Source organism: Neopelma chrysocephalum, unplaced genomic scaffold (genome assembly GCF_003984885.1).
Source record: "Neopelma chrysocephalum unplaced genomic scaffold, ASM398488v2 Primary Assembly neopelma1_44, whole genome shotgun sequence".
Classification (NCBI taxonomy): domain Eukaryota; kingdom Metazoa; phylum Chordata; class Aves; order Passeriformes; family Pipridae; genus Neopelma; species Neopelma chrysocephalum.
This window is the reverse complement of record NW_020897703.1, coordinates 19,004,928-19,030,269: the sequence shown is the minus strand read 5'-3', so window position 1 is coordinate 19,030,269 and position 25,342 is coordinate 19,004,928. Positions and strand designations below refer to the sequence as shown.

The 25,342-nt window shown below is 57.0% G+C and overlaps 1 protein-coding gene and 1 non-coding gene across 2 annotated transcripts; both read left to right on the top strand.

Annotated features, from left to right (window-relative positions):
• The first annotated feature begins 204 nt into the window (after positions 1 to 204).
• WNT10A (Wnt family member 10A) lies at positions 205 to 16,839 on the top strand. The gene is made up of 4 exons (XM_027677914.1): positions 205 to 263; positions 3,007 to 3,269; positions 11,204 to 11,580; positions 16,331 to 16,839. The coding sequence occupies exons 1-4, from the start codon at positions 205 to 207 to the stop codon at positions 16,796 to 16,798; spliced, it is 1,167 nt and encodes a 388-aa protein (XP_027533715.1). The 3' UTR covers positions 16,799 to 16,839.
• On the top strand, positions 13,833 to 13,905 carry TRNAV-GAC. Its single transcript has one exon. It is a non-coding gene; the product is annotated as a tRNA-Val (tRNA).
• Positions 16,840 to 25,342: the final 8,503 nt, after the last annotated feature.

Here is a 25,342-nt window from a genome sequence, read left to right as displayed (position 1 = left end):
GCCATCCCGGGAGGATGGCAGAGCCGCCCCGGCGAGCCGAGCCCCGGCGCGCAGGGAGCCAGTGAGAGGGAGGAGAGGGGAAAACACAAACAAGCAAACAACCCACAACAAACAAAGCGGGCAGAGAGCAGCGCCGAGCCCCGCCGCCCCTGCCCCAAAGGCGCCCGCCCGCCCGCAGCCCGCACAGCCGCTGCCCCAGCGAAGATGCGCCCGGCCCTGGCCCACGGACTCTGCTCGCTGCTGCTCAGCCTCTGGGTACCCAGGTAGGAGCTGCACCCCCCCCCCCCCCCACCCCCCCGCCCGGCGCCCCGGCCCCACGGGAAGGGCGCCGGGAAGCCGCCGCGCCCAGTCCCGCACCGGGGGCGGTCTGCCCATGGGGCTCCGGGGGGGTCCTGCCGCCCCGACCCGGCCCCGCACGGTGGCGGCCCCCTGCTCAAGGCGCTGTCAGGACCGCTGCTCCCCCTCCGCCTTCCCCCGTCCCGACGGAGCGCCAGCGGGATGCGCGGCTTCCCCCATTCCGGGAGGCTGTCCCCCTTCCTCCCCGGCCGGAGCTCCTCCAGCACCCATCCCGCCTGCCTCAGTTTCCCCGCTTCACCTCGGAGGACGGGGCGATGTCGGCGGGGATGTCACTGCCGTGGGGTTCGGTGCCCACTGAATCGCCCTGTGTACCCTCCCTGGCTCCGCCGATCCTAAAGGCGAGGGGGATAAGAAGGGGCTGCTCGCTTTCCAGAAAACGGTCCCCCAACACTCACCACCCCTGCCTGTTTCCAGCTCCCCTCGGCCCGCTCCCAAACTTGTGCACTGCAGGCAGCCAGGGGTTAACCCTGGTGCTGATATGAGTGTGTTTGGGGGGGTGTCCCCCGCCCTTCCCCCTCCCTCTAGCCCCTTTAAATATAATTTGTTAACGTTGGGACTTGTATTAATTAAAGCAGCAGCCGCTGCAGCCTGTGACCTGGGGGCTTGTCACCGTGAAATCAAGTTTAAATCCAGATTTCAAGGGGGAAGAGAGCTGGGGGAGCGCTGCGTCCTCCTAAGTGTGACAGTGACAGCTTCTTGCCGGTCCCTGGCCCCCTTGAGCCCTGGGTGGAGCAAAACGCAGAAGGACTTGCCCTCCGCTCTCTGGGGCCTCTGCCTCAGTTTCCCTGCAGTACAATAGGGAGAAGGACCGTAACATCCCCCCCATCCCGAGATGCCCTGGAAAAAGATGGCAGGCATGGTCTCTGGCTCAGGACAGGCAGGGAACAAGGTCCTTGCAGTGCTTGGGGCAGGAGCTGCTGGGCTTGGGGATGGTGGTAGCTGCGCTCTGCATCTGCGCTGTGCATCTCATGTCAGCCAGGGCTTGCTTGACAGTGTGAATAAGCGCAGGAAGCCAGGCAGATTTCCTCTCCTGTGTAGGGGCTTTGGAGGGAGGCACCCCCTTCCTCTCTCTTTGCTCCACCTCGACTCTTCCTGTTGCAGTCACTGTGGATTTGCACTGTGGATTTGCACCCAGGAAAGTGGTGGGATGGGTGTAAACACCCTTAGAAAGCTGGAGAAAGCAGCAGCCTGGCCCTGACAGTTCTCTTTCCCCCTGAGTAAGCTGTAATTCAGCAGGGACCCTGGGGCTGAACCCCTCCTCCAGAGCTGGGTGAGCGCTGAGCTGGGGAACTCAGCTCCTGACCCCCAACAGCTGCTTCTGTCCATGCACCTGCACCAGGTTTGCAGGATTTGAAGGAGCAGAGGGGGAGTAACCCTTCTCCCCAAGACCTGACAGTTGCAGTCCTTCCTCCAGCATGCTCCTCCAAGTCTTGTTTTTGTAATCCAAGTTCAGAGGGCTTCAAGCTCCTTGCTCCGCCTAGGGACCCAGCTCTTGACTGTCCCAGGGAAAAGGGAGCCCTTCTTGGAGAGAGCTCCCAGCAGGGACCAAGCTGTCCTGAGCAAGCAGCAGGGTGGTGCTAAGCTCCAAGTGGACCCTGCTGCAAGCTGCTGGATGCTGCTTGGCATCCCGCTGCCTGCTGCTTGCTTTGTGGGTCCTCTGCTTGGACACTTGATCCCAGGGTCCTTCAAGCCATTCCCTGGAGTTGGGCAAACACTTCCTACCATCTCCTTCTCTGTATCCATCTGTCATGTGTACTGCTGTCTTAGCTCCAGGCATCTGTCTCTGGACATGCTTTGTCTCCCCACATCCCACATCCCATCTACCCACACTCCATCTACTTTCATGTTTCCCCAGGTAGCCTCTCTATTTGTGTAAGTACTTGCACCCCTGCCATGGATCCTGTGCTTCTCCTTGCACCCATCCATCTGCTGGTCTCTGTGCTTCTGTGGCGACTGGCATCGGGTACAATGGGGCTAGGATGTGATGGTGGACTTGGGATTGTTGCTGGGATCTTGAGGGTACTTTGTACAGTGCTTGGCTCCAGGTTTCACTTCTGAGCTGAAAGGAAGAGGTTGGTCCCTTTATTTACCTCACTTGGGAGGACCAGCAGTGTGGGGGGGCATACAGAAGATGCAGGGGGCAGATCAGCCAGCAACAGGGATGGAGCTGGACCTGGAATGAGCCTCCTACTCCAGGGTCTCTAGATTCTCCCCAGGGGAAAACCATGCTTTCTAGGGAAGGTGAGCTGGGGCAATCTGTGCCTGAGAATCTGCACTTCATGGCCAATGTGGGAGATCCCTGGGGGAGCACACAGAGGGAGTGCAGCCTTGGGAGATGCTGGGGTCCAGAGTCAGGAGGGCCAAATTTGGCTGCTGCTGGGCACAGGCAGCCAGGATGCCTGGGCTGTGCTCATGGGGTTGGAAGGGATTGCAGCCCCAGTGCTGCTGGAACATCTCTGCCTGGCAGAGCTGCTGTTGTGCCCAGGGTTTTCCCAGCCTTCCCTAGAGGCAGTGAGCACAGTCTGTCCTGTGTAGTATCTCCCTTCCCCATGTGTGTCCTCCCCCAAACTTCTCCCCCTCCCCAAATAGAAAAATGAGTGGTTGACACATTGCTTGCTCTGAGCTCAGGAGTGTCCTTTTCCCTCCCAGCTCCTGCTCCAATGAGATCCTGGGCCTGAAGCTGCCATCGGAGCCAGTGCTGAATGCCAACACGGTGTGCCTGACCCTGCCGGGGCTGACGCGGCGGCAGCTGGAGGTGTGTGTGCGCCACCCCGACGTCACCGCCTCGGCCATCCAGGGTATCCAGATTGCCATCCATGAGTGCCAGCACCAGTTCCGGGACCAGCGCTGGAACTGCTCTAGCCTTGAGACTAAGAACAAGATTCCGTATGAGAGCATAATTTTCAGCAGAGGTAAGGCTGGATGGCTCCCCTCCTCTCCCTCTGTCCAGCCCCTGCTCTCAGGAGCCCTCATGGGCTCCCCATGGGCCCCTGTCCAGCTCTTCCTTGGCCCAGGGGATGAGACCAACTCTTCAGCATCCCCATGGATGAAAGCAGAGAAACCTCAGGGTCTGACAGACCAAGGACTACTGCAGTGTGCAAAGCTGCTCCATGCACCTTTGTGCCTGCGTTGGCCCTTGTCCTGAAAGGCTCCTCCCTGACCAGCCCCAGCTGCTCCTAAGGCTCCTTCCAGGCCCCACCAGTTTCTGGCATCTTCTCCCCCTGTGGAGTAGGCTGGTGTTTGGAGCAGTGCCATGGGTGTGCAGCATAGTTGGTGGGTCTGAAGGTGGATGCCATGCTTTGGGATTTGATTTGGTGGATGCAGTGAGCATCTCGGCTCATTCCTGCTCTGGGTATGGTGTTTCAGTGTGTCATGGTGAGCTGAAATGCCACTAGCTGAATGCTAGTGGGACATACCTCTGTGAGCCTGTCACCCTGGAGTCCTCACCTGTGTTGGCTCTCCAACACAGAGAGCTAAGGACTCTCTGTTTTGTGGGACCCTAAAGCATGGTGACACAGGGGGGCAGGGATATAGGCTTTCCTGGGGGCTCATCTTCCCACAGAGCCCCCAGCTGCCCTGCAGGGAGAGCTCTCCTAGCTCTCCACATTCTGCCAAGCCCTGCTGCCATGGTCTCCTCATCTGCCTTGCAATCATGGCTGGCTCTGCCTTTTTCAGTCTCCCTGATTGATATTCTTTTCCTCAGGAGACAACTCTGCATGCAGAGGGACTGCCCTGCATGGTGCAGATTAAGGTTGTGACCTGATGGGTTCTTTTACAGCACATGAACGTATCTTCTCACCTAAGTACCCTTTCTTGAAGCCTGGGCCTCAGCACACTTCTAAGTGCCCATGGGCACTTAGACCATGGGCAGGAGAGGATGATATGGTACCAGTGGCATGCAGTAGGGTACTGAGGGCAGGCGAGGTTCCCAGCACACATATCACTCCTCCAGGTCCCAAGGAAGGTGAAAACTATCAAAGAAACTGCTCACCTACCTGCTTTGTGAACCTTCTAGCTTAATGCCCAGCAGAGTTGCATCCATCCCCTCTTCTCTAAAAACCCACATCCTACATCTTCTTTCCCTGGGACTACAAGGAGAGTCTCACAGAGTAGAGACTGGCAGTTTGAGGCTTACATACTGTCAAGGGCATGTGGTGACAGTAGCCCACAGGTGGCTGTAGCAGGTGGGGAGATGGCTGGAGAGGGGGGAGACAGAAGCATTTTGGTGTCTGAAGGTCCCTCATGTCCAGGGCAGCCTGGACAGCCTCACTGGACAGTATGCTACGTTGGAGCATGTGTGGCATCATGGCTGTGGTCCTGCCATGGAGCAGCCCTGGTCACTCTCAGGACCTTGGTGCCTGGAGAAGGGCAGCTTCTCTTCCCTTGTGAGCAGTGCCCAGGTTAGGGCCTGGCAGGGAGGGTGGGGACTGTCAGCCCTGATAAGCATCGAGGTATTTCCAGGTCCTCTGAGGAATGCAGTTCACTTCTAGTCTCCTCGGGGCAGCAGGAGACATCGACTTGCTGGCTCAAGTTGCTTACACACCCAGACAAGCTTCCTTGCTCTGGCTCCCACCAAGCTGGGTGAGAAGCACCAGCAGCAGAGAGCATTGACCTACATCCCTCACTCAGCCCACCTTGGCTGCTGGGGGCCAGTGACTTGCATCTCACTTGTGTCTTATGTGCCACTGCAGCCCTTCCTTCTGTCAGGGCTGTGACCGATGGGAGTGGGGGCTTCCACAGACCCTGGACTCTTGCACCAGTCCTGAGCTCTTGGATATGGCTCAGCCCAGGCTCTCAGCACTGGTAGGATCCCGTTCTCTGGAATGGGGACCCAACACCCAGTAGCACGGAAGGATGGAGGTAGGGCTGGAGCAGCAAAGCAGACAGGCACCTTGTGGCACTCCTGTTTTGGCAGCAAAGGGTGCAGGATGAGCCCCAAGCACCCAGGCTATCCCATGCAGTTGGTCAGAGCCATTCTGGCATGGAGCAAGCCTTGAAACTGGTGCCCTGGTCTGCTTCCAGCCCACTTGTGTCCCTCAATAACAGTGCTGGAGCTCTGAGCTCCGCCTTCCATCTGTCACAGATGCAGCCATCAGAGCAGGGATGCTGGATGCATCTCTGGAGCCTGGTACTGGAGGAGAGGCGAGTGGTGGAAGCGAGGGGTGCAGACTCTGCCGTAGACATTAATGCATCTGACCCCCGGGGACCAGGTCTCTGCTCTGCGCCCTGCCCCATCCTTGCCGTGCCTGGGAACGCAACGTGCTTGTAGGATCATTGTTTGTAACCTGAAGTGACAGACCCCTTTAATCTTTCATTCCTTTTCCCACTTCTTCTGCCATCAGTTCAGCCATGCATGAATCTCACTTTAAATTATTTGTAGCTGGCTTCTCCTTCCCACTCTCCCCGCTTGGCTCCTCTCCCCAACTCTGCCCCATCCTCCTGCATCTCTCACATCTTCCCCAGTAGGGGCATGAGCTGGGCAGGGCATAGCACTGTCCCAAGCTGTCCTACAGTGCCTGTCCCACACTCTGTCCAGTATCCAGGGAGCTCATCCCCTGGGGATGGAGCAAAGGACAATAGCAAATGAGTGCCTGTCTCCTCATCCCACTGAGCTGATCCCAAAAGTTTGAGTGCAAGCCGTGAGGAGCCAGGAAGGAGCAGAGGGGCTTGAAATCGGATAGGGATTAGAGTCTGGAGTGGCTTCTGGGCAGCATAGCTGGTGACAGGGATGCTGACAGCATCCTGGGCAGAGCACAGACCTGCCAGAGGCAGCAAGGACATGCTGCCATCCCTGGGGTGCAGGGAACAGCAGCTGTGAGGCCTAACAACAGGTTAGCAGAGGGCAAGCAGAGGGGTGCCCAGAAGTTTACTATCCCTGCTCTCACAGAGGCCCTGGGTTCTTTTGAGACCTGCCATGGTCTGTGGGTTTTTCAGGTTTGGTCTTTTGGTGCTGCACCCTTGGGGTATGGGATGTCCCTTGTACCCTTTGTTGAGTCTCCAGTGCCATCTGCACCCCCATCCTCCTTGGCCAACATCCCCTCCATGGGCATCCAGGTTCAACACTGCTATTGAAAATACTTGTCCAGTCTCTCCAGGCTTCTCAGGTGGCTGCCTATGTACTCACCGCCCTCTTGCCCATTTTCTGACACTGTCACTCCTGCCAGCACCCTCCAGTGCTGTCCCTGGTCCCATCACTCTCTGCGGTACTTCCCTCTCACTCCATGTGCTGGCTTGGTTGACAGAGACATCTTCTCCTGGCCCCAGGAGATGTAGGAGGATGGAGCAGTGAGGTGGAGGCAGGTGGCTGCATCTGCACCAGCAATGGAGATAGGTCCCCTGCTCCTGCTTTAAGGGTGAGCAGCACAATTGTGTCCACCTCGCTGGAGGGATGGCCTGTTGCTCCTGGTATGTGGTCCCACCACAGCATCTGTGGACTATCAGGCACTCTGTGGCTTGACTGGGCTGAACCATGCCTGGGTGCCTGCCAAAAACCAAGATGTGGATGGTGGTGGGTCACTGAGTCTTGGTCTTTGTCTAGTATGTGTGTGCAATGCCAGCAGGGCTGGGACTGTCTGACTGCTGGGCAGGGGCAGTCTGAAGTGTGCTATGGGACTGACTATTCTCTTTTGCTTATCCCAACCTATCCAAAGGTTGCTGTTCCCTGCAATCTTTCAGAGCTATATGGAGCTCTGAAAGAAATGGGACCCTCATGGAGCGGCTTGATGTCTTTGAAAGCCCTTGAGGGAACAGGGATGGAGGGGACACAGCTCTGGAGTGCAGTATCTCCTGGTTCCTGCAGCCTTTGGAGGGATGGGTGATGCTTGCATGCCCTGTGCCCACCTTAGAAGGGCTCACTGGTGGCAAGGGGTCTGCATTGCCATGGCCAAATCTTGATTTCTTACAGCAAGGAGTGGGGAACTCCATGCAAAGCTGGAAACATCAGGTGCTGTGACCCAGCCAGCTGTGAAATGGAGCTTGGGGAGTCTTTCCTGTGTGCTGAGGGAGGCAGGTGCTGTTACAGCTATCTGGGGAGATGCTGCCAAGCTCAGGACCCCAGCACCCAACTCTGCACAGTCCCAGCCAAGCTCCAGCGCCCGCAGACCGCAGCGCCTGGCCTGGCGCACCTGCAGCTGGGCTGCTGGCAGGATTTTGTGTACCCCCGGGCAAACCAAGGGCTTTGCCCACCTGGCCCCGAAGCACATGCGGGTGCTTTGGATGCTTGGCTTCATCCCTGTGGGTGCCCCCATTCCCTGGACCTTCCCCCCACTGATGGGTGTAAGTGAGACCCTGGGGCCCAGGCAGCATTCCCCAGGATGCAGGGCTGGGCCTGGCTCCCTGCACCCTGCACAATGGAGAGGGCTGCTGGCTCAGAGCACCACGGACGGACGAGGAGCGAGGGCTGCGGGCTGTCCCTGGCACACTCAAGAAGGTGCAGGGAGGCAAGTCAGGATCTGCAGGGAGGCATTTAGCGCCTGGTGCTGGGCCAGACCCTGGCAGGTTCACCTGCAGTTTAATTAGGGAGAGGGGAGGGAGCAGGGCTGGGGAAGAGGCAGCATGTCGGGACTGGCTGTCTTGGCAGGACTCACAAGAGATGGTGGGTGAAGCTCTCCTCTGCCTTATATCAGGGCTGGGGCAATATGCCCACAGCTCCTGGCAGCTATGCCCCACTCCTGGGGGGTTCTGCCCATGAAGGGGACAGCTGAGCATCCCTGGGGTACCCTAGGGTGAGCCTGGATGGGGCTGTCCTTCCTGCTCCCTTGATGCCACCCAGTGATGGGTGCTGTGAGAGAGTTGCTGCCTGGGTGTGATGGTAAGCTGTGAGAGGAAGGCCATGACTCCAGCTCTCCCTGGTCTCCAGACCATGGAGCCCACAGCTGTGCCTGAGCCAGCCCTGTAGCCTTAATCCCACATCCACAAGAGATGGAGGAACTGCAGCAACCATGGCAGAGCTGGTGCTGCTGGGACTTGAGGTCCTGTTAAATGACCCCCCACCTCCTAGGCACATCTTGACAGGGAAAACTTTCCCCTGCTAAGAAAGCCACTTTGGGATTTGACCTCAGGCTGGGATTTCAGACTTGTCCTCCTTGCCCAGCACAGTCCTTTGAGTACATGGCAGGCTGGATGCCAGTGGTGGTGTCAGGGTGGCGTCAATACTTCTAATTCCTCACACAGCTATACCTCTTCTGTGGTCTCTGGAGGGATATGGTGACTCAAAAATCACTGCCAAGGTCTTAGGTGGCTGCGGTAGCTGGAGAGCCTCCCTCCAAAGGGCTCGGGGCTGGCCCCCACATGCTGCTCTCAGCTGTGGTTCCTGGAAGCTCCCACCCTCACTGAGCCCACAAGGCTGGTGGTTGTCACCTGCAGCCATGTTGCTCATTGCTTTGCTTCAATCCTCTGTCTCTGGTGTGGCTGGGGTAGATCAAGGAATCTAAACTGAACCTCCAAGCAGAACCATACTGTCATGGCTGCTGTAGTCCCAGTGCTGCCTTAGCCACCTCCTTCCCTTTTCTCACAACTCCCCATGAGAGCAAGTGAGGGAAGAAGGCAGAGAAGGCAGGGAAGAGTGGCGGGGCCAGGCAGAGTGATACTGATCAGGAAATGACCATGGCTAGATGGGAACAAGACTCCCAGAACACTGTGATGTCATGCTCTGGGGGCCAGTCTGTTGCTTGGTCACAGCCTAGAGGATGGCAGCTCCAGGGCAAGGACCCATGCCTCATACATCAACTCTCATATGGTTGGAGAGCAGTAGAGGAAGGAGGACTGGGGCTTGACCCCAGGGTCTTCCAGCCATGGAGGACACCAAATGAACCTGGCCTCTTTACCTGTAAGGAGACAGGCTTGCTAGACGGACTGGGTGGGGTAGAGCTTCTGTCTGGGCTCCAGAAGGGATTTTAAGGAGATGCCACATGGGAAATTATTTGTTAGGCTGGAGAAATGTGTGAGAAAGAGGCTAACGGGAAGGCAGGGCTGAGAGGAGAGTGTTGTGCTGGGTGCAGGGTTTGCTGCCTCCATCCCCATGCACCGGCTGTGCGAGGAGCTGGGGATGCCGAGCAGGGCGGCAGTGACAAGTTGGGCTGTGCTCAGCATTGGCTTATGAAGGGCTGGAGAGGGTCCGATTTTGGGGTCAGAGAACTGATATGGGGAGGATTTGGGAATCAAGGAGACCTTTCTGTGCTGGTTCTCCATCCTCCATTGCTCACCTGGGGACTGAAGTTCCCCAGATGTGGGCATTCCTGCTCTAACAGTGCTGTGGGTGTGTTGCAGGTGCTGCCTGCCAGCGCTCTCCCCAGGGAGGCTGCACGGCACAGTGTACGCACCAGCAGCCCCATTACCTGCCTGCTGAAAAATGTTGTTCAACTTGTGCATGGAAAGAGGCAGGCTGAGAGCAAGCTTGTCCCACACCAAGGGGAAGCTGGGAGAGACTCCTACTGGCTTTTAAGCAGCGCCTCGTTAATTTTTTAAATGCACCAGTGTCAAATTAACACACAAAAGAGCAGCATGACTTTAAATGCAGGTTTCCGAGCTGCATTTCATTTCCCTTTAATAAGATCATAGTGTTTGCTCAGCGGGCGGCAGCGAACCACGGAGGAGACATGCGTGATGGGGAGCGCTGCCAAGGACGGGTGACGGCGGCGGGGAGCGGTTGTGCTCTCACCTCTCCTGACTCTGCAGCGCAGGCAGGGAGCTGGCAGAGCCCCTGCCCAGGATCTGTGCTTTGGGGTGCTCACCCAAGGCCCCCATTTGATGGCATGATTCTGCTAAAGAAAGTGCCCCAAAACCTATTATCTGTTCAGCTTTGGCAAAGCCAGGGCCGATCAAATTGCTCTTGTCCAACAGAGGGGGAGAGGCTGGGAGCTCCAGCTATTTATTTATTCACGTGTGAAGCAACAGCACAAAATCTGGTTCTCCCTCCTTTCTTGCCTCGTGCTGGGGCTGGTCACTGTGCACCAAAGCAAAGGGCACTGTGGGCTCCCCGCTTGGCCTGCGAACTACAAACAAAAATATTACTTTGCATTTCAAATGAAATAGAAATTCCTGGGTAGGAGAGGGTCTTCACCTGACTCCAGTGAAGCCAAGAGATCCTCAGGCAGCCCCTGCTCGCAGCCCCACAGAGCACTATGGAGCCCCTTCTCTGGGATCTGTCCCTGTCCCCATCTGCCCCATTCCCAGCTAATGACACATGCGCACATCTTAGCTCCCCCAGCGTTTAATGACAACCAGCTGCCGGCCCTGGCAGTGCATGGTGTGGTCATGGCATGGTCTAACTGACTAGGGATGCTTATTTTTTTTCCACCGTGGTATCACGTTTAGAGCTTCTTGTGGGAGCTGGCGGGGCTCAGGGAGGGAAGGGACATGGGCAGACGAATGGGGCTGGACAAGCAGTGCTGCCTGCTCCTGTTACTGCCTGATCTGCACTCTGCTAGTAAGCAAAAATGGCCCGTTCCTCAGCAGAAGTATTCCTCAGCCAGCATTATATTTAATGTAGTAGGAAACTCTGAGTGGGGTGGGGAGGAGGTACTGCCTCAGAGCCATGACGCTGGTGCCTGAGCAACACTGTGGTGGCATCTCCTGGGGCGATGTGAGAGCAGGGTGATGGTGGAAGCTGGGGTCCCAGATGGGGCAGGGCTGGGCTTCAGGGCAGCAGTGTGTCCTGGTGGGGATGGGGCTGGAGAGCACAGAGTGGGGATTCACTTATGGTCCAGGTGGAAGCTGGTGCATCAGGAAAAACCAAGACACAAGCTGAACCTCTGACTCCCTACACCCCAGCATGATGCTGAGCTCATCCAGCCCCCCACGGGGGTCATGCCACCCAGCCTGAGCCCCACTCTCTCCTTCCTTGCAGGCTTTCGAGAGAGCGCTTTTGCCTATGCCATTGCCGCCGCTGGTGTGGTGCACGCTGTATCCAATGCCTGTGCCCTCGGGAAGCTGCAGGCCTGTGGCTGTGACCAGAAGCGCCGGGGTGACGAGGAGGCTTTTCGGCGCAAGCTGCATCGTCTCCAGCTGGAAGCCATGAACCGCGGCAAAGGCATGGTGCATGGGGTGCACATGGAGCACATGCCGGCAGAGACCCCCGGCCTCCAGGACTCCTGGGAATGGGGAGGGTGCAGCCCTGACATAGACTATGGGGAGAAGTTTTCCAAGGATTTCCTCGATTCCCGGGAAACCTACAGGGACATCCACTCTCGCATGCGGCTGCACAACAACCGTGTGGGCCGGCAGGTGAGTGGGACAATGGGGAGAGTTGTGGGGAGATGGTGGTGGGAACAGGGTCCCCAGGACATGTGTGGAAGGGCTGTGAGGGGCTCGTGCTGGCTGCCGTGGGACACGTGTGAGACTGGGATTTCCCCCAAGGCACACTCTCTCCCCAGTTTTGCCCAAAGCAAAGGCAATGATGCCCTTTGAGGGGCAGGGCTGCAAAGAGATGTCTGTCAAGCATCTCTGCTGGGAAAGGTATCTATGAGCATTGCTGCAGTCCCCTTGCCAAGGGACACTGTCCCAGGCCACTGTCACCTGCCTGTGCTGCAGTGGTGCTCCTGGGATGGCACAGCAATGATTCCAGCTCCTGCCTCTCAGGGACTGGGTGAACTGCAGCGGGAGGGAGCTAAAGACCGGGAGGAAAAAGTCACTGGCATCATGGGGACACAGCACAGATTCTGCAGCACCCACCCGCGTCTCTGCCTCCAGAAAGAGAGCTGGTGTCCCGAGGAGGCAGATGTGAGCAAGATTGAGCTAGGCAGTGGGCGTCTATACCAGCTGGGAAATGCAGCATCCCCTTGGGAGCAGAGGTGACAGCCCACAGCCTCATCTCCCAGATCTAGAGGGGTGCTGGAGCCTGTCCAGGCAAGCAGGACAGCCTCCCCTCCACTCTTATGATGTCAGGTCTCGTTAAAGGTACTAATTAGTACCTCACTCTGTCTGGAAGCTGATGTTTAAAAGCAGCCTACACTGGAGCCAAGAAGCATGCAGGCAAGAGAGGCTGGGAGGATGGCTGCATTTCCCTGACTGCCTTTGCTCCCAGCAGGAGCCTGGGGGACCCCATCCCATGAATCTAGCAGGACATTTGTCCCCAAGACCCCAGCCACATGCTGCCAGGGCAGTGCAGGGGGCTGTGTAGTGGCTGCAGGAATAAATAATTAAAGATCAGAATTCCACAGGGAGTGTTTCCTTGGGATGGCTCAGACATTTGGATGTGCCTCTTGTTTTGAACATGTTTGAAGGCAGCTGTGATGCTGCAGAGCCGGACTTTGATGTGTGCCCTTCCCCAGTGCTGGAGTTGAGCTTTACCACCCTGGAGAAGCCATCCCAGTTTGGCCAAGCTGTAAATGCTTGGGGAAAGCAGAAGCTTTTGTCTTGTTTGGCTTTTTTTGCTTGTGTGTGGTGAAGGCTCACTCAGTCTTATGCAGCTAAATCCTCTGCAGGCTGCTCTGCCCCAAGTTGGGCAAGACCCCCATTCCAGTTCGGACTGCAGCGCTCATCCTGACTCCCTTGCATTTCTGCATGCACCAGATCTCTGGGACTCCTGGCAGTGCTCAGAAATTTGTGGTCTGTGTTGCCTGTTTCCCAAGGGAAATGATACAGGCCCCTGCAGAAGGAAGGGAAGGTGAGAGAGGAATATTTCCTCTAGCAGTATGTCACGAAATGTTTCCTGTGGGATCCAGCAACAGCAAAAATGCCTGGGGTCTGCTTGTCCCCAAGGGCAGGCAGGCACGGGACTGGCAACATCAGCTCTTAGTGGCTTCAGAAACAAGAGCTGGACTGATGGAAGAAGCCTGGGAGCTAGAAGCAGAGGCAGAGTGGGACTGAAGGAATAAAGGAGGGAATAGTACTGGTGCAGGTGGGGAAGCAATGTCTGGACAGGGTGCCCAGCTCAGGGACCTTGCTGAGATGAGGGTATGAGCCATGTGTGAGTTGGGTTGTGATGGCTGTGGGTGCCAGGCATTGGAAAATGAGATGACGCTGTGCCTGGTCTGTGCCTGTTGGTGCCATGATTATTGCCAGGGCTGGTCCTGGCCTTCCTCATTGCCTGGGGATGGGTTCTCTAGCTCCTCGCCCGCTCTTTTAATAATGCTGTGGGTCCCACACCCACCCAAGCCCCCCTCAGTCCTAGGACCAATCTTTCCGCTGTAATAAGGAGCAATCTGCTGGGATTTCCCAGGAAAGGAATAGCTGTGCTGGATGCAGCAGCTCTGTGGGCCTCCCTTCCAAGTCCTTAGGCTTGAATCCCTTTAGCAGAGCAGTGATGCGGATGCTTGTGTTGTGCCCTGCCATGCACCATCCCTCTCCGTCCACCAAGTAGCTGCAGAACCAGAGCTCTCTAGCATCTCACTGATTCTGAGCATCCTCTCTGTGGTTCCTATGTGTCCCAAGGGTACTCTGGCTATGGGTGAGCCTGTCTCCCACTTCAGACACTGCAGTGCTGGAGGGAGGTGACAATTCCATGAATGGTTGCATCCAGGTGCCAAAAAATATGGGTTTCTGTAGTGTAGTGGTTATCACGTTCGCCTGACACGCGGAAGGTCCCTGGTTCGAAACCAGGCAGAAACATCCAGATTGTTTTCCTTTTATTTGCATCCAGCTATGAAGCTGGGGAGTGGATTGCAGCTGCAGGGGATGTGCAGCTGCACTCTGATAGTGGCAATGGTCACCTTGGTCTTGACTTGGAATAGGAAGCCCTGATACAACTATTGGTTGGTCCAACTCAAGATGAGATGGGAGTCCTGCATCTCTGAAAGGAAGCAAGCTCCCCAGCAAGGAGCAGCAGGAGTGTGAAAGAGACTTTGCAGGTCCTCCTAACTCACCAGATCAGAGAGGAAGAGAGGATGAAAGGAAGCCAGGAACTACCCATTACCCTCACAACAAAGACTATGATAAAGCTCTTATGAGCGTGTCTGGGAGGAGCTGGGAATGTGCGAAAGAAAGCACCAGCGAGTCCAGGCATGTGCCAAACCTGGGTGTCTATGAGACAGGGAAAGGACGTGGCTGGGTAGGGGTGCATGGAGAAGATCCGATGGCAAAAGCATGGGACCAAGTCTTAGATGGGTGCTTCTTGGATATCCCAGCTATGTCAGGGTCCTGTCCCCTCTGCGCTGCTTGTGCAAGAGGGAGAGAATAAACTGTCGCTGGTCAGGGATGGATGGGTATTGTGGTGCTGGGGCTTGGGATACTTGGGTGATGGCTTGGGTGATGGAGATTGCACACACATGCCACCTTTTCCAGCCCCTGCTGCAACTAAATGAGCCCCTGTCCAGCTGTTACACCACTGTCCTCTCCATCCCAGTGGTGACCATGCCAGCCACAGCCCTATATGCAGCATTTTCCTGGTCCAGCCAATGCAGCAGGGAAGGAATGTGGGAAAGGATGGGGTGCCAGTGTCAGTGTGTTCCCGTGGAGGGTGACAAGGACCGTGCGAGCAGCTGGTGTTCTGGCTGGCACACCCAGGACATGGTGGAGAGGCCAGGCAGCTCATTACCTGTGAGGTGGAGGCTCTTCCCAGCAGGAGACAGGACTCTCAGCAGGATGAAAGCCAAACTCCAGCCCAGCCCAGACCTCTCCACCATGTGCCCTGAGCTCCAGGCATGTTTCCCTGACCTGCCTTCATTACCATAAGTGCTTAGCAACGGGGAGATTTACTCAAAAACAAGAAAACAAGGAATAAAAACTACTTACCCCTACCAAAACAAGGCACTCCTGGAATACATGTCTCCCGCAAGGAGGGGGCAGGAACAGGCAGCATGTGGCAGGCATGAAGCCGGGTGGCTGGGCAGGACCGGCATTGTGGGAACAGGACCTTGGGCAGGGCCATGTGTCCCCTGGAATCCCCTGAGCCCCAGAGCATGGCCCTGGGTAGGGGGATCAGCCTGTGATAGTCTGCAAGCTCCAGCTGAGCTCCTAGTGGTGTTTGGGTGTCTGCATGGGAAAGGGACTTGCTGAAGCCTGTGTAAGCACATGGATATGGGGGCACACAGCCCAGCAGGGAACCTTATTGGGACAGAGCAGAGGACATTATAAACTGCCTCTTTCCAGGCTGTGTGAGGATGTGTGGCCATGATGTGCCCCTGGAGATTGATGGTTTGGCCACAATTGTAGGGATGGTGGATCTAGGGGGACTCCAGCATGCCGCCTTGGGGCTCAGCAGTATTGCCCAGGGAGCCCAAGGAACTCCTTAACCACCACACTGGCCTCTGGCCCCTGCTTGAGCTGCTCTCTCTGGCCAGCCCAAACCACTGCCACAGCCCAGCCCACACACCCTGGGCCCTTTGCGGGAGGTGGATGTATGGCACCGGCCTCACTGCAGCCTCTACAAACCACAAGTCAAGGCTGTGAGCATCTCCGATCCCTCCTTGGAATTTGGGTGGTGGTGGGAGGCAGTGCCTCAGCCTCTGTGGCGCTGTGGCCAGGATTGGAAAGCCGGAAAGCAAGCAAGAGCTAAAAGTGGAGCTGCTCCCAGGACTCCTGGAACAGGGGCTTTATGGGAGGAAAGCCCTGGGGAGGGGAAGGAATCCCTCTCACCTGCCCTCCTTACAGTGCTACTGGCAATTAGGTGAGTGGGAGACCCTTGCACTGGGGGGTCCCAGTGGGGCTGCAGACATGCAGCCACGCTGGCTTTTAACTGGGGTCCAGGATAAGGTTGATGCTGTCAGAGCTAAGCAACAGTGAAATTCAGGCTCCCTCTCCTCCCTGTGCTCAGATAGCTCACCTTGTCCTTTAGGTGCCAATCCCTTGCTGAAACATAAAAGCCAGCTGGTACTGCCAGGGTGGGAAGGGACAGGGTGTGGGACATGAGTTGCACTGGGCACAGCAACAGGGTGCAGCCTCACTGGCTTTGCAGTTCCAGAGCTCTGATGGCTGCTCATGCCAGCCCTTGATGTTCCCATAGTGCAAACGCACGCAGAGCTCCATGGTGGCTTTTCCATTCCCAAAAATGCATCTCCTTCATGCTAACCCCCTCTGTCCTTCCTTCCCTGCCCAGGTGGTGATGGACAACATGAGGAGGAAGTGCAAATGCCACGGTACCTCAGGAAGCTGCCAGCTGAAGACGTGCTGGCAGGTGACGCCCGAGTTTCGCCTGGTGGGGTCCCTGCTCAAGGACCGCTTCTATGGGGCCACCCTCATCCGGCCTCACAACCGGAATGCTGGGCAGCTGGAGCCGGGCCATGCTCGGCATCGCCGCCGGGCTGGCATCAGCGAGCTGGTTTACTTTGAGAAGTCACCCGACTTCTGCGAGCGGGAACCGGCCCTGGACTCCTTGGGCACCCAAGGGCGCCTGTGCAACAAGACCAGCCCAGGCATGGACAACTGTGAGAGCCTGTGCTGCGGCCGCGGGCACAACATCCTGCGGCAGACACGCAGTGAGCGCTGCAACTGCAAGTTCCACTGGTGCTGCTTCGTGGCCTGCGAGGAATGTCGTATCACCGAGTGGGTCAGTGTCTGCAAGTAGCCAGGCAGGAACGGGTGCCCACCCCAGGGTGCCAGGGACAAGCACGCCTGCCTGCGCCAGGGGAGGGAGACAGGGATTGGCGCTGGGGGGGAGGTGGAGCTGCAATACCTGCTTCCCTCGGCTTCAAGGGAGCAGGAGAGGAGATGCTCAGCACCCTCCTAAATCAGCACTTTGTCGTCACCTGGGGAGGGCAAGGCTGCCCGCTGCCCCCCCAACCCCACACAAGAGCACCAAGGCTCCCGGCCCCGGGGAGCGCACGGCCATGCTGTACGGACCGCCGACACCAGCACCACTCAGGGGGGGCGGAGGGGGGGCATGGGGGTGGGGGAGTGCCCGCTGGCACCCAGCGGCATGCAGCAGGGTGGGGTGGGGGATAGCAGGGCATGGGGAGCCCAGGGTGGGAGGGAAACGGGGTGGGGGGACGACACACACACTAGCACTGTGCACAAGTTCCTCCAACCACGTGCGAGGCTGTGCTCTGAGCAGGATGGGGGTGGAGCATCCCATGGGATGGAGAGGGGGCACAGCTTCCCGGGCTGGGGCTCGCCTCTGCCAGGGCAGAGCCTGGGCTGGCTTGGGCCGTAGCATTGTGGCTGTAGTGGAGGGTGCCTGGGGCTGTGCTGTGTGTGTCTGTGTTATTATATGGTAAGTTATTTTCTGATTGTGAATAAAAGTGGATTGGAGACAGCACAGGTTATTTTGGGGTGCAGACCCTGCTCTTCCTGCTGCCCAGGGCTCTTTACTCCTGTAGGGTGACAGAAGGATGGAGGGGGACCCTCAGTGCTGCTGACCTACTTGTCTGAGGTTTTCTTCCTGGTGCTCTGCTGCCATCCATAATAACCACCCTATTAGCTGTTTGTAGACTGGCAGGAGGGGGGGACCCCCTGGAGGTACACTAAACCTTCCAAGGTGGCTGCTGGGAGGCTCCTGCCCAGTTGGATGCATGCTGGACCCCATCAATCCCATGGGAATCCTGGCTGTTGCCCCTATGCCCATGACCATACTGGGGCTGGGGTCTGTGCCCTCCCGGGGAGGGATGGTGGGGCAGGAGAGCAGGGAGAGGGGAAGCCAGCAAGGGTGGGCCAGACCATGGGGGTCCACAAATGGCAGTTTGCTGTGGTGGTGGGGAGGGCACCCATCCGGCTGCAGCAGCCTGCAGGGGCCAGGCAGTGAATCATGCTGCTGCTATCTCCTGGCTGATAACTTACCCGCTCCTCCCACGGCTGCGCACCCCTTGGGGCTACACAAAAAAAAATAGAAGTGAATTAAAAAAAAAACTAAATCAAGAAAGAAAATACCAGGCTGAAAGGAAGCGAGCGCCCCAGGCCCAGCAGGGAGTGGCCTGTGTCCTCATTTCATAACGCTTCTGCAGGCAGCCGGGGCTGGATCAGCTGGGACAGATGCACTGCACTTTGCCACCCCTGGGCAGGAGGGCTGGTTTTGCTCTTCCAGGAGGGACCAAGTGGATGGGGTCCTTGCTTCTGGAGCCAGCTGTGTTTTAGGGGCTGAGGAAAAGAGGAGGATACTGGAGGTGCTGTAGGGAGACCCAGCTCCAGTGACCTTGTGGCACCTTTGTGGCTCTGTCTGCCTGCTCAGCAGGGACAGCAGGACAACTGATGACCCCAGTGGCTCCCTGCAGCAGAGACCTTGGGCTGGTGACATTGCAGAGACGGGATCTCAGCTTGGGGTTTGGGGAATCCAGGCTTGCCTTATGGGGCATGAAAGCAATGTTGTTCCCATGGGGGGAATTTGGTCTGACAGGGCACAGTCCAGCAGTTCATTTTCCCTTCTGAGGTCCTGCTTTTCCATCTCCATTATCCATCTCCAGCATCAGGGCCCTTTTTCCAAATCCTCAAGACCTTTGCCTTTTGGTCTTTGCCCCAAGCACTAGTTGAACCCCATGATGTCCCCTTCTCTCTCAGGCTGGCCAAACTCCTCTGTCCCCAGGGCTGTGCTGCTCAGGGCAGTGGGGTTCTGCACATTTATCATGCTCCAGCACTTTGACGTTGGCTTCCCACCTCCCAGGGGCTGCTTTGCAAGTGCCTGTGATCTGAGGGCTGCCTAAGGTGATGACTGACTCACCACTGAGCTCTCCCTGCACTGCACCGGCCCTTTCACTCCCCTGCTTGCTAATCCCAGGCCACCTGCGCTGCAGCAGCTGGATCCCAGGACATGACTCCCCTGTAAGGGCACTGGAATGGCAACAAGGTGTGTTTGATGATGCAGAGAGGTGATGCAGGGCAGGGCTGTTGCCCCAAGCACATACCACATCCCCCAGTGAGGGACCAGGCTCTGAGCATCCTGGATCTGCAAAGACTGCAGCTTGCTCTCCCCTCGCCACCCCATTTTGGGAACATAGCACTGTCAAAGAGCATACCACTAAAGCCAGCACAGCTAGGGTGAGAATTCCAGCACAGTGCCTACTGCTGTTTGGTTCCGCAGAGACCCTGTCTGAGCTTGGGACCTAGGGACATTCAGAGGCAAACGTAAGAAGATCCCTTGATCTTGGTTGGTCTGCGGGCAGCATGGTTGGGGTGCAAGCACTGTGCTGTAGGGGTGCTTTGGGCTGCAGGCAGCACGCTCCGGGTGCAGGCAGCTCCAGGGCACAGGCTTTCTGGTTGCAGGATCTTATTTCCTCCTGAGGCCTGCTGGCTTCCAGTGCAATACCAACCTTCAAGATCTGCTCTGTGGCTTCCCACGCCAAGTGTCTGGGAGCCACAGGCAAGAGGCCAGTGTGCCTGTGGTTACAAAAAAGTGTCCCCATGCTCCTCTAACCGGGAACCAGCTACCGGGCAGCCATCCTAACAACCACACTGCTGGGCAGAGATTGTGCAGGACACCTCCTTTCCCCATAGCCATTGCTGAGCTTCCAGAACCAGCTGCCAGTGAGGGCTTGGCTCCCCATGGTCATCACAAACTTCTCTTCCACGAACTAGCCTCCCTGGTCCACCAATGAGATTTGTCCCAGTCCCATGAAAGAGTGATGCATGGCCCCCTCATTCCCTGTGAGGGACATCTCCAGCCTGAAGAGCACTGCACGTGGTTCTGGGCTGACATGGGTAGGTTCAAGGTGCTTCACCCGAGAGAGAGAAACAACCATGAGTGTAGAACAGCCCAGGCACATTTCCAGTAGAGGGGACAAGATTTTCCCAAAGCTTTCTCATCATGTTCCTGCAGAGGCAAATCACTTTCAGTTCCAAAACTGAAAAAAGAAATGGCCATTCTTTTCACATGCATGTCATGAAAAGGGCACTGAAGGCTTCTAAAGAAGGCAGCAAGTCCATGCTAGCAAAAGCAGGTGGAACTTGCTCCAGTTTCATTAAGTATTTTGGCCCAAGCTCTAGAAGTTCCTCCGTCCCTGAGGGTCCCTGTTGCAGAAGGGGCCACCAGCCCAGTGGCTCTGCTAGAGCCACGTGTGAAGTCCAGTGGTTTTCTCTAAGTTTGAACTTCCCAGTCCCAGGGGCAGGAAATCTTCTCAGATCTTTCCAGCAGACCAAAAATAAATCTCACTTGGCGCCCCTACGGTTATGGAGAGCAAAGGGAAAACCTGACCTGAGTGTGACCGCTGAAAAGGCAATACAGACCTGAGCTGGCCTGATTGGTTTGTACTTCTGCCAGGTCTGAAGCCAGATCTGTAGCTGTCCAGATGTGGATACCCTAGACTGGTGCTCTCTCAGGCCCTGGTCTTGTGCCCATCACCAGACACAGTGTGGAAGAGCCGAAGGGGCAGTGAATCCCCTCCAACACAGCAGGTTGCTGAGTCCTTTCTCCTTTTACCCAAAGCCCCAGCTCATCTCCTGCTTCTGGAAAGCTCCAGCAAGGGTGGGGAAGGTCTCTGGGGGTGGTAGGGGGGGGAGCGGGGGGGGGCTGGGACTTTCCCCAGGAGATCACAAGAGGAACTTTGGCTGGAGGGTGGGGGGAACCGATGAGGAGTTGCTACATCATGCCCCAATGAGCCGTGAGTAACTCCTCTGGTATTTCTTCCCCGTGCAGAACAGTCATCAGAGCCAGATCGTGCCTGGGGGAATCGCTACACGGGAACACCCAGCCCCATCCAAATTCCATTCCTGCTCCCAGCAGAGACCACAACATGAAGCAGAGCCATGAGTGGATGGATCCCTGGTACCCCCTGTCCCATCCCACTCGCTGGGATGGCAGGAGCATGGCAATGGGCAGGGCTGGCAATGCTGGCTGGCAGAGCCTGGTAGGTTGCTGACCCCCCAAAGCAGCCAGATGCACCTGGGCTACTGGAAGTCATGAGAGAGCAAAGCCTCATTGCATCTGCTGGTCCAAAGGGAGCAGAGGGCAGACCCTTCCCTGCCTTGGTCTGAGCAACTGGCCTCCATTCTTCCTCGAGTTGAGAAGCAAGTAGCCATGGCTTGAGACCCATCCTGATAGCCTGGCTGGCACAGTGCTGCAAGCCGAGATGCAGAGAGTGCTCCAAGGCTTTCCTGAAGTTCAGTCCCAACATGTCATGCTTGGCACCAGCACCCGTGCAACCCCCCGAAAAAGAAAAAAAGTTTGGCCCTAACTGACCCGCTTGGCAAGGCAAAGTACCTACAGCGAGGCAGTAGCTGGCTTGGGATAGGAGCCCAGGAGTCCTGCAGTCCCTCTGCTAGGCCCAGCTCCTGCCCACCACCCCCTGGCACACATCCCGGTGGCACTGCCCTCCATGGTGAGGGGTGGGTCACCTACCCAGTGAGAAGGCTGTAGCCACCACTGTGTTGAGCTCATTGAGTTACCAGATATGCCAACAGCAGCCAGACTTGGCAGTAGTGCTGCCACTGCCTAAGTGGACTGCAGCCTCCTTGCTCAGCCATAACTGCACCAGCTCCTGGTCCTTCATGACTTGTTGTTCCTGGGCAACAATTTGTTGTCCCTGGCTGCCATGTGTCTGCAGAAGGGCCAGCAGAGTCTGGATGCACACAAGATATGGAGATGGAGAGCAGAGGGAGGGCTTGGTCTGAAGGCTGTGACGGAGCCAGGGCAGCTCCAAGGGCTGGGATAGGAAGAACTGAAGGGGGAAGTGGAACAAGGAGTGGAAAAGATAAGGGCTGAGCAAGCTGGGAACAGAGTTTGGGGTGCACTGAACCCCTTAAACAGAAGATCTGAGCAGAGGCAGTGGGTGCACCAGAGTGAGAACAGCTGGGGAGACACATGAGAAAGAAGGCTGATAGTATGTCTGGGAAGGGGGTGATGTGGAGGTCCTCTACAGCCCAAACCCCAATGGCTGAGATCCTCACCAAGCAGGATGGGCACCACGTCTCCCCAGAGAGCCTGTGGACTCAGAGGGAATGCTCTCACCATTAGACTACCTTGCCTGTAACGTGCCCCTGCTGCAATGGCTGTAGTTAGGGTTGGACCCAAATGTTCTTTACTCTCTCAGTCCTGAATGTGATCCTCTGCCCCAGAAAACACCAGGGACACCGCAGACCTCTTGGGGAGTGTGTGAAGAACACTTGTCCCTGGCACAAGTCTGTGATACATGAGAATAGGGCACCCAGCACTTTTCTTTATCCCTTGACCAGAGACCTGTCACGGGGAGTGCCCAACCCTGATCACTGCATGAACGGGGTCCACCAGCATCTTCAGCTCATTGCTTCTATGAGGCAGATGTAGGAGGAAAGAGAAAACCTGGCTGTAACAGCACAGGACACACCAGGGAGGGATGTGAGCCTGGAAATAGCCTGGTGGGGACACCAGCACAGGTGGGAGAAAGGGGAGAAACTTTTTGGGGGAAAGGGGGAAAAGTTCTTGGACATGGATGGAGGAACACCTGGGGAGTTTGTGCTATTGTGCTACCCCTCTCCTTCCCCCATAGCAAAGGGAGGTTCTGGGCTGGAGAGGGAGATGATGAAGGGGCAGAATGAGCATAGGGGCAGGACACCAGTGCAGAGGAGGTGGGAGCAGGCAGCTGGGGGCTGGGGAATGAAAGCACAGGGTCCAGGAGGAGGGGAGTGACAGGAGCAATGCAGAGGCAGCCAGCAGAGCCAGGTGCAGTGGGAAGGGCTGGGGGGAAGGTGGAGAAAAGAGGCCAAGTGCAAAGAGAGCAAAGGCAGCCGAGGAAAAGAGAGCATGGCCAGAGAGGCAGAGATGAAAGGGGGAGTGAGGCAGGGGAGAGATGAAAGGGCCACGGCGCGGGTGCTCCTGCCTCCTCCCCGGGCTCCCGGGGGCTCTGTAATCCCTGAGGAGCTGGATCCTCTCATGTGGTGGCCCGCAGCTGTGTGCGGTCGGCTCAGCCCCACCGCTCCGCACTGGGACTTTCCAGGAGGGGGAGAAACCCAACACAAAACACATGACTTAACCAGTGTGTGCCAGGCCCCTGCGCACGCGGGGTCCGGGGGAACCCTGTTACAAGGCACATCCCAGGATGTTGCAACCCACTGGGGCCAGGGCCAGGTGGCAGACACAGTCCCCTCTGCTCCAGGGAGAGGTGGCCCAGAGCAGGGTGAGTGGGGTATGAGCCCGACTAGTCAATGGGCAGAGCTATAAGGTTGTTACATGTGCACGCAAGAGCTGGGTTGAGCTGGGTTGAGCTTGGATCAAACAGCTTCTGTGGCAGCATGGGGCAATCCCTTAGGGTCATCTCCTGAGGGCACGAGGTGGGGGGCAGGGGCCATATGGGCTCAGTCCCTCTCTCTTGTTTCCTCTGTCAAGTGCCATATTGCCTGCTGGGCTTGGCTCTGGGTACCAAGGATGCAGCATGACTTGGCAGCTGAAGTTGGCACCCATCCTGGTGGGTCATCAGGTCGTTTGTTCTACTGCTCAAAAGCAAACGAAAAACCCAGGCCATTGCAGATGCTTAAGCAGTGCTTCCAAGGCACCTGTGACTTAGGATATATCCATTCTCCATGTCCAGCTCAGGCCACTGGAGGGAGGTTCTTTCTCATAGCAGATGACTTGGCTGCTGGGCAGTCTCCTGTTTACCACTGCTGACTGCAGTGATGCTGGGCTTAGCACAGATGCTGGCCTCAGCAGAGATGCAGGCTGTCTCCTCAGCTTTGGGGCAGGTGGGGCAGCAAAGCTGACACCCATGGAGGGTGCCCCCTATGTCTCCCTTCCTCCTCATCTCAGTTTTGCCCAAGACAACCTTCTCTTTTGTGCCCACATGAATCTGGTGAGCTCAGTTAGAAATCACTCTGAACTTGGGCAGCACCAGAAGCTGCCTTTGCCCTCCTGTGTCAAGGCTTTTCCTCTCTCCATCCCCACTTTCAAGATGAAAGAGGCAACATGGCCAGGGAGTTCCTCTGATCCCCTTGCAAGTGTCACTCTGTAGGATCTTCCCCTTCCAAAGGCTATCATGGAGCAGGGTTCTGTCAGGTCCACACGTATTGCCCCTCCGGGAAGATCCCATCTAACTCCATCTTTTTGGCTACACGTGGAAGCATTCTGACTTCCTTCAGACTACCCCATTCACTCTCAGCAAAGAGCTGGAAGGGCACTCTCCATGGCACAAGATGGTCCCAGTCCTAATGCATTGTCCCTGCCCGTGCTACATCTGGCTTTTGCTCTGCACCAGATGGGGAGGGTCACACCACCCTCAGCCACACATACATGAAAAAGGGGCACAGCCATCCCAGGGTGCTCCCCACATCTGCACAGTGGTCCTGAAATTGATCCTGGGAACATCTCTCCGTGCTGGCTGGGAGTGCTGACTCTGTGGCTGCAGTGGGCGCTCTCTTCACAGGCCAAGCGGAAGAGGTGATAAGGGTGCTGTGGTGTGGAAGAGCCCAGCACATTTGGAGAGCAGGAGGTGGGTGTCCGCAGGCCCCCTTCCCTCCTGGTACGAGCCAGCCCTCCCCAGAGGAATGCTCCGGCACAGGCGCAGCTGCAGGGACGGGAGGTGCTTGCCAAGCGCCGTGGCATGAAGGCATGATAGGGCACGCTCCGCCGGACCACGAATACCTGTCCCAGGCAGCTAGAGGCACCCAAGGCGTGTACGGGTGGCGCAGGAGCACACACTTCGTCAAGCCTGGGCGGTGGTGCTCCACTGGGAGAAGAGGCTCTTTCCAGTTCGCCCTCCCACTCCCGCCGGTGAACGGCAAGCTCCCGCTCGGCAGCAACCCTCTTCCCCATCACACTCTGCACGTAGCACACGGGTCTTACGGGGGGAGGGGGGGGAATGCCCCTTTTCTCACTGGTACAGGGGGTGCAAGGGGTCTAGCCTGAGGCTGGGAGTGAGCTGGGTGGTCTTGCTGGGTCCCTCCAGCCTTAGCATAGCTGCTTGAATGAATTGCCAAGGAAGTGGCTGAGAGTGGATCAGAAATGGGATGTGCAATGCAGTGAAAGAATAAAGAGAAGCACAAATAGTGGTGCCTGGTGACTTGCTCTCGTTTGGTGCTTTCGTGGACATGAACTGTGTGCCTGTCACATGCATGGGGACATATCCATGTGGGCCTCATCTGTACTGCTCAGACAGAGATGTGTGATCCTATTACTGCAGGATCCTATTGCTTGGGACAGGCTGCACTCCTCTGCCACTCCACTGATCACACTCCCTGCACCAGACCAGGAGAACGTGTCATCACAAGATTCTCTGCTTGA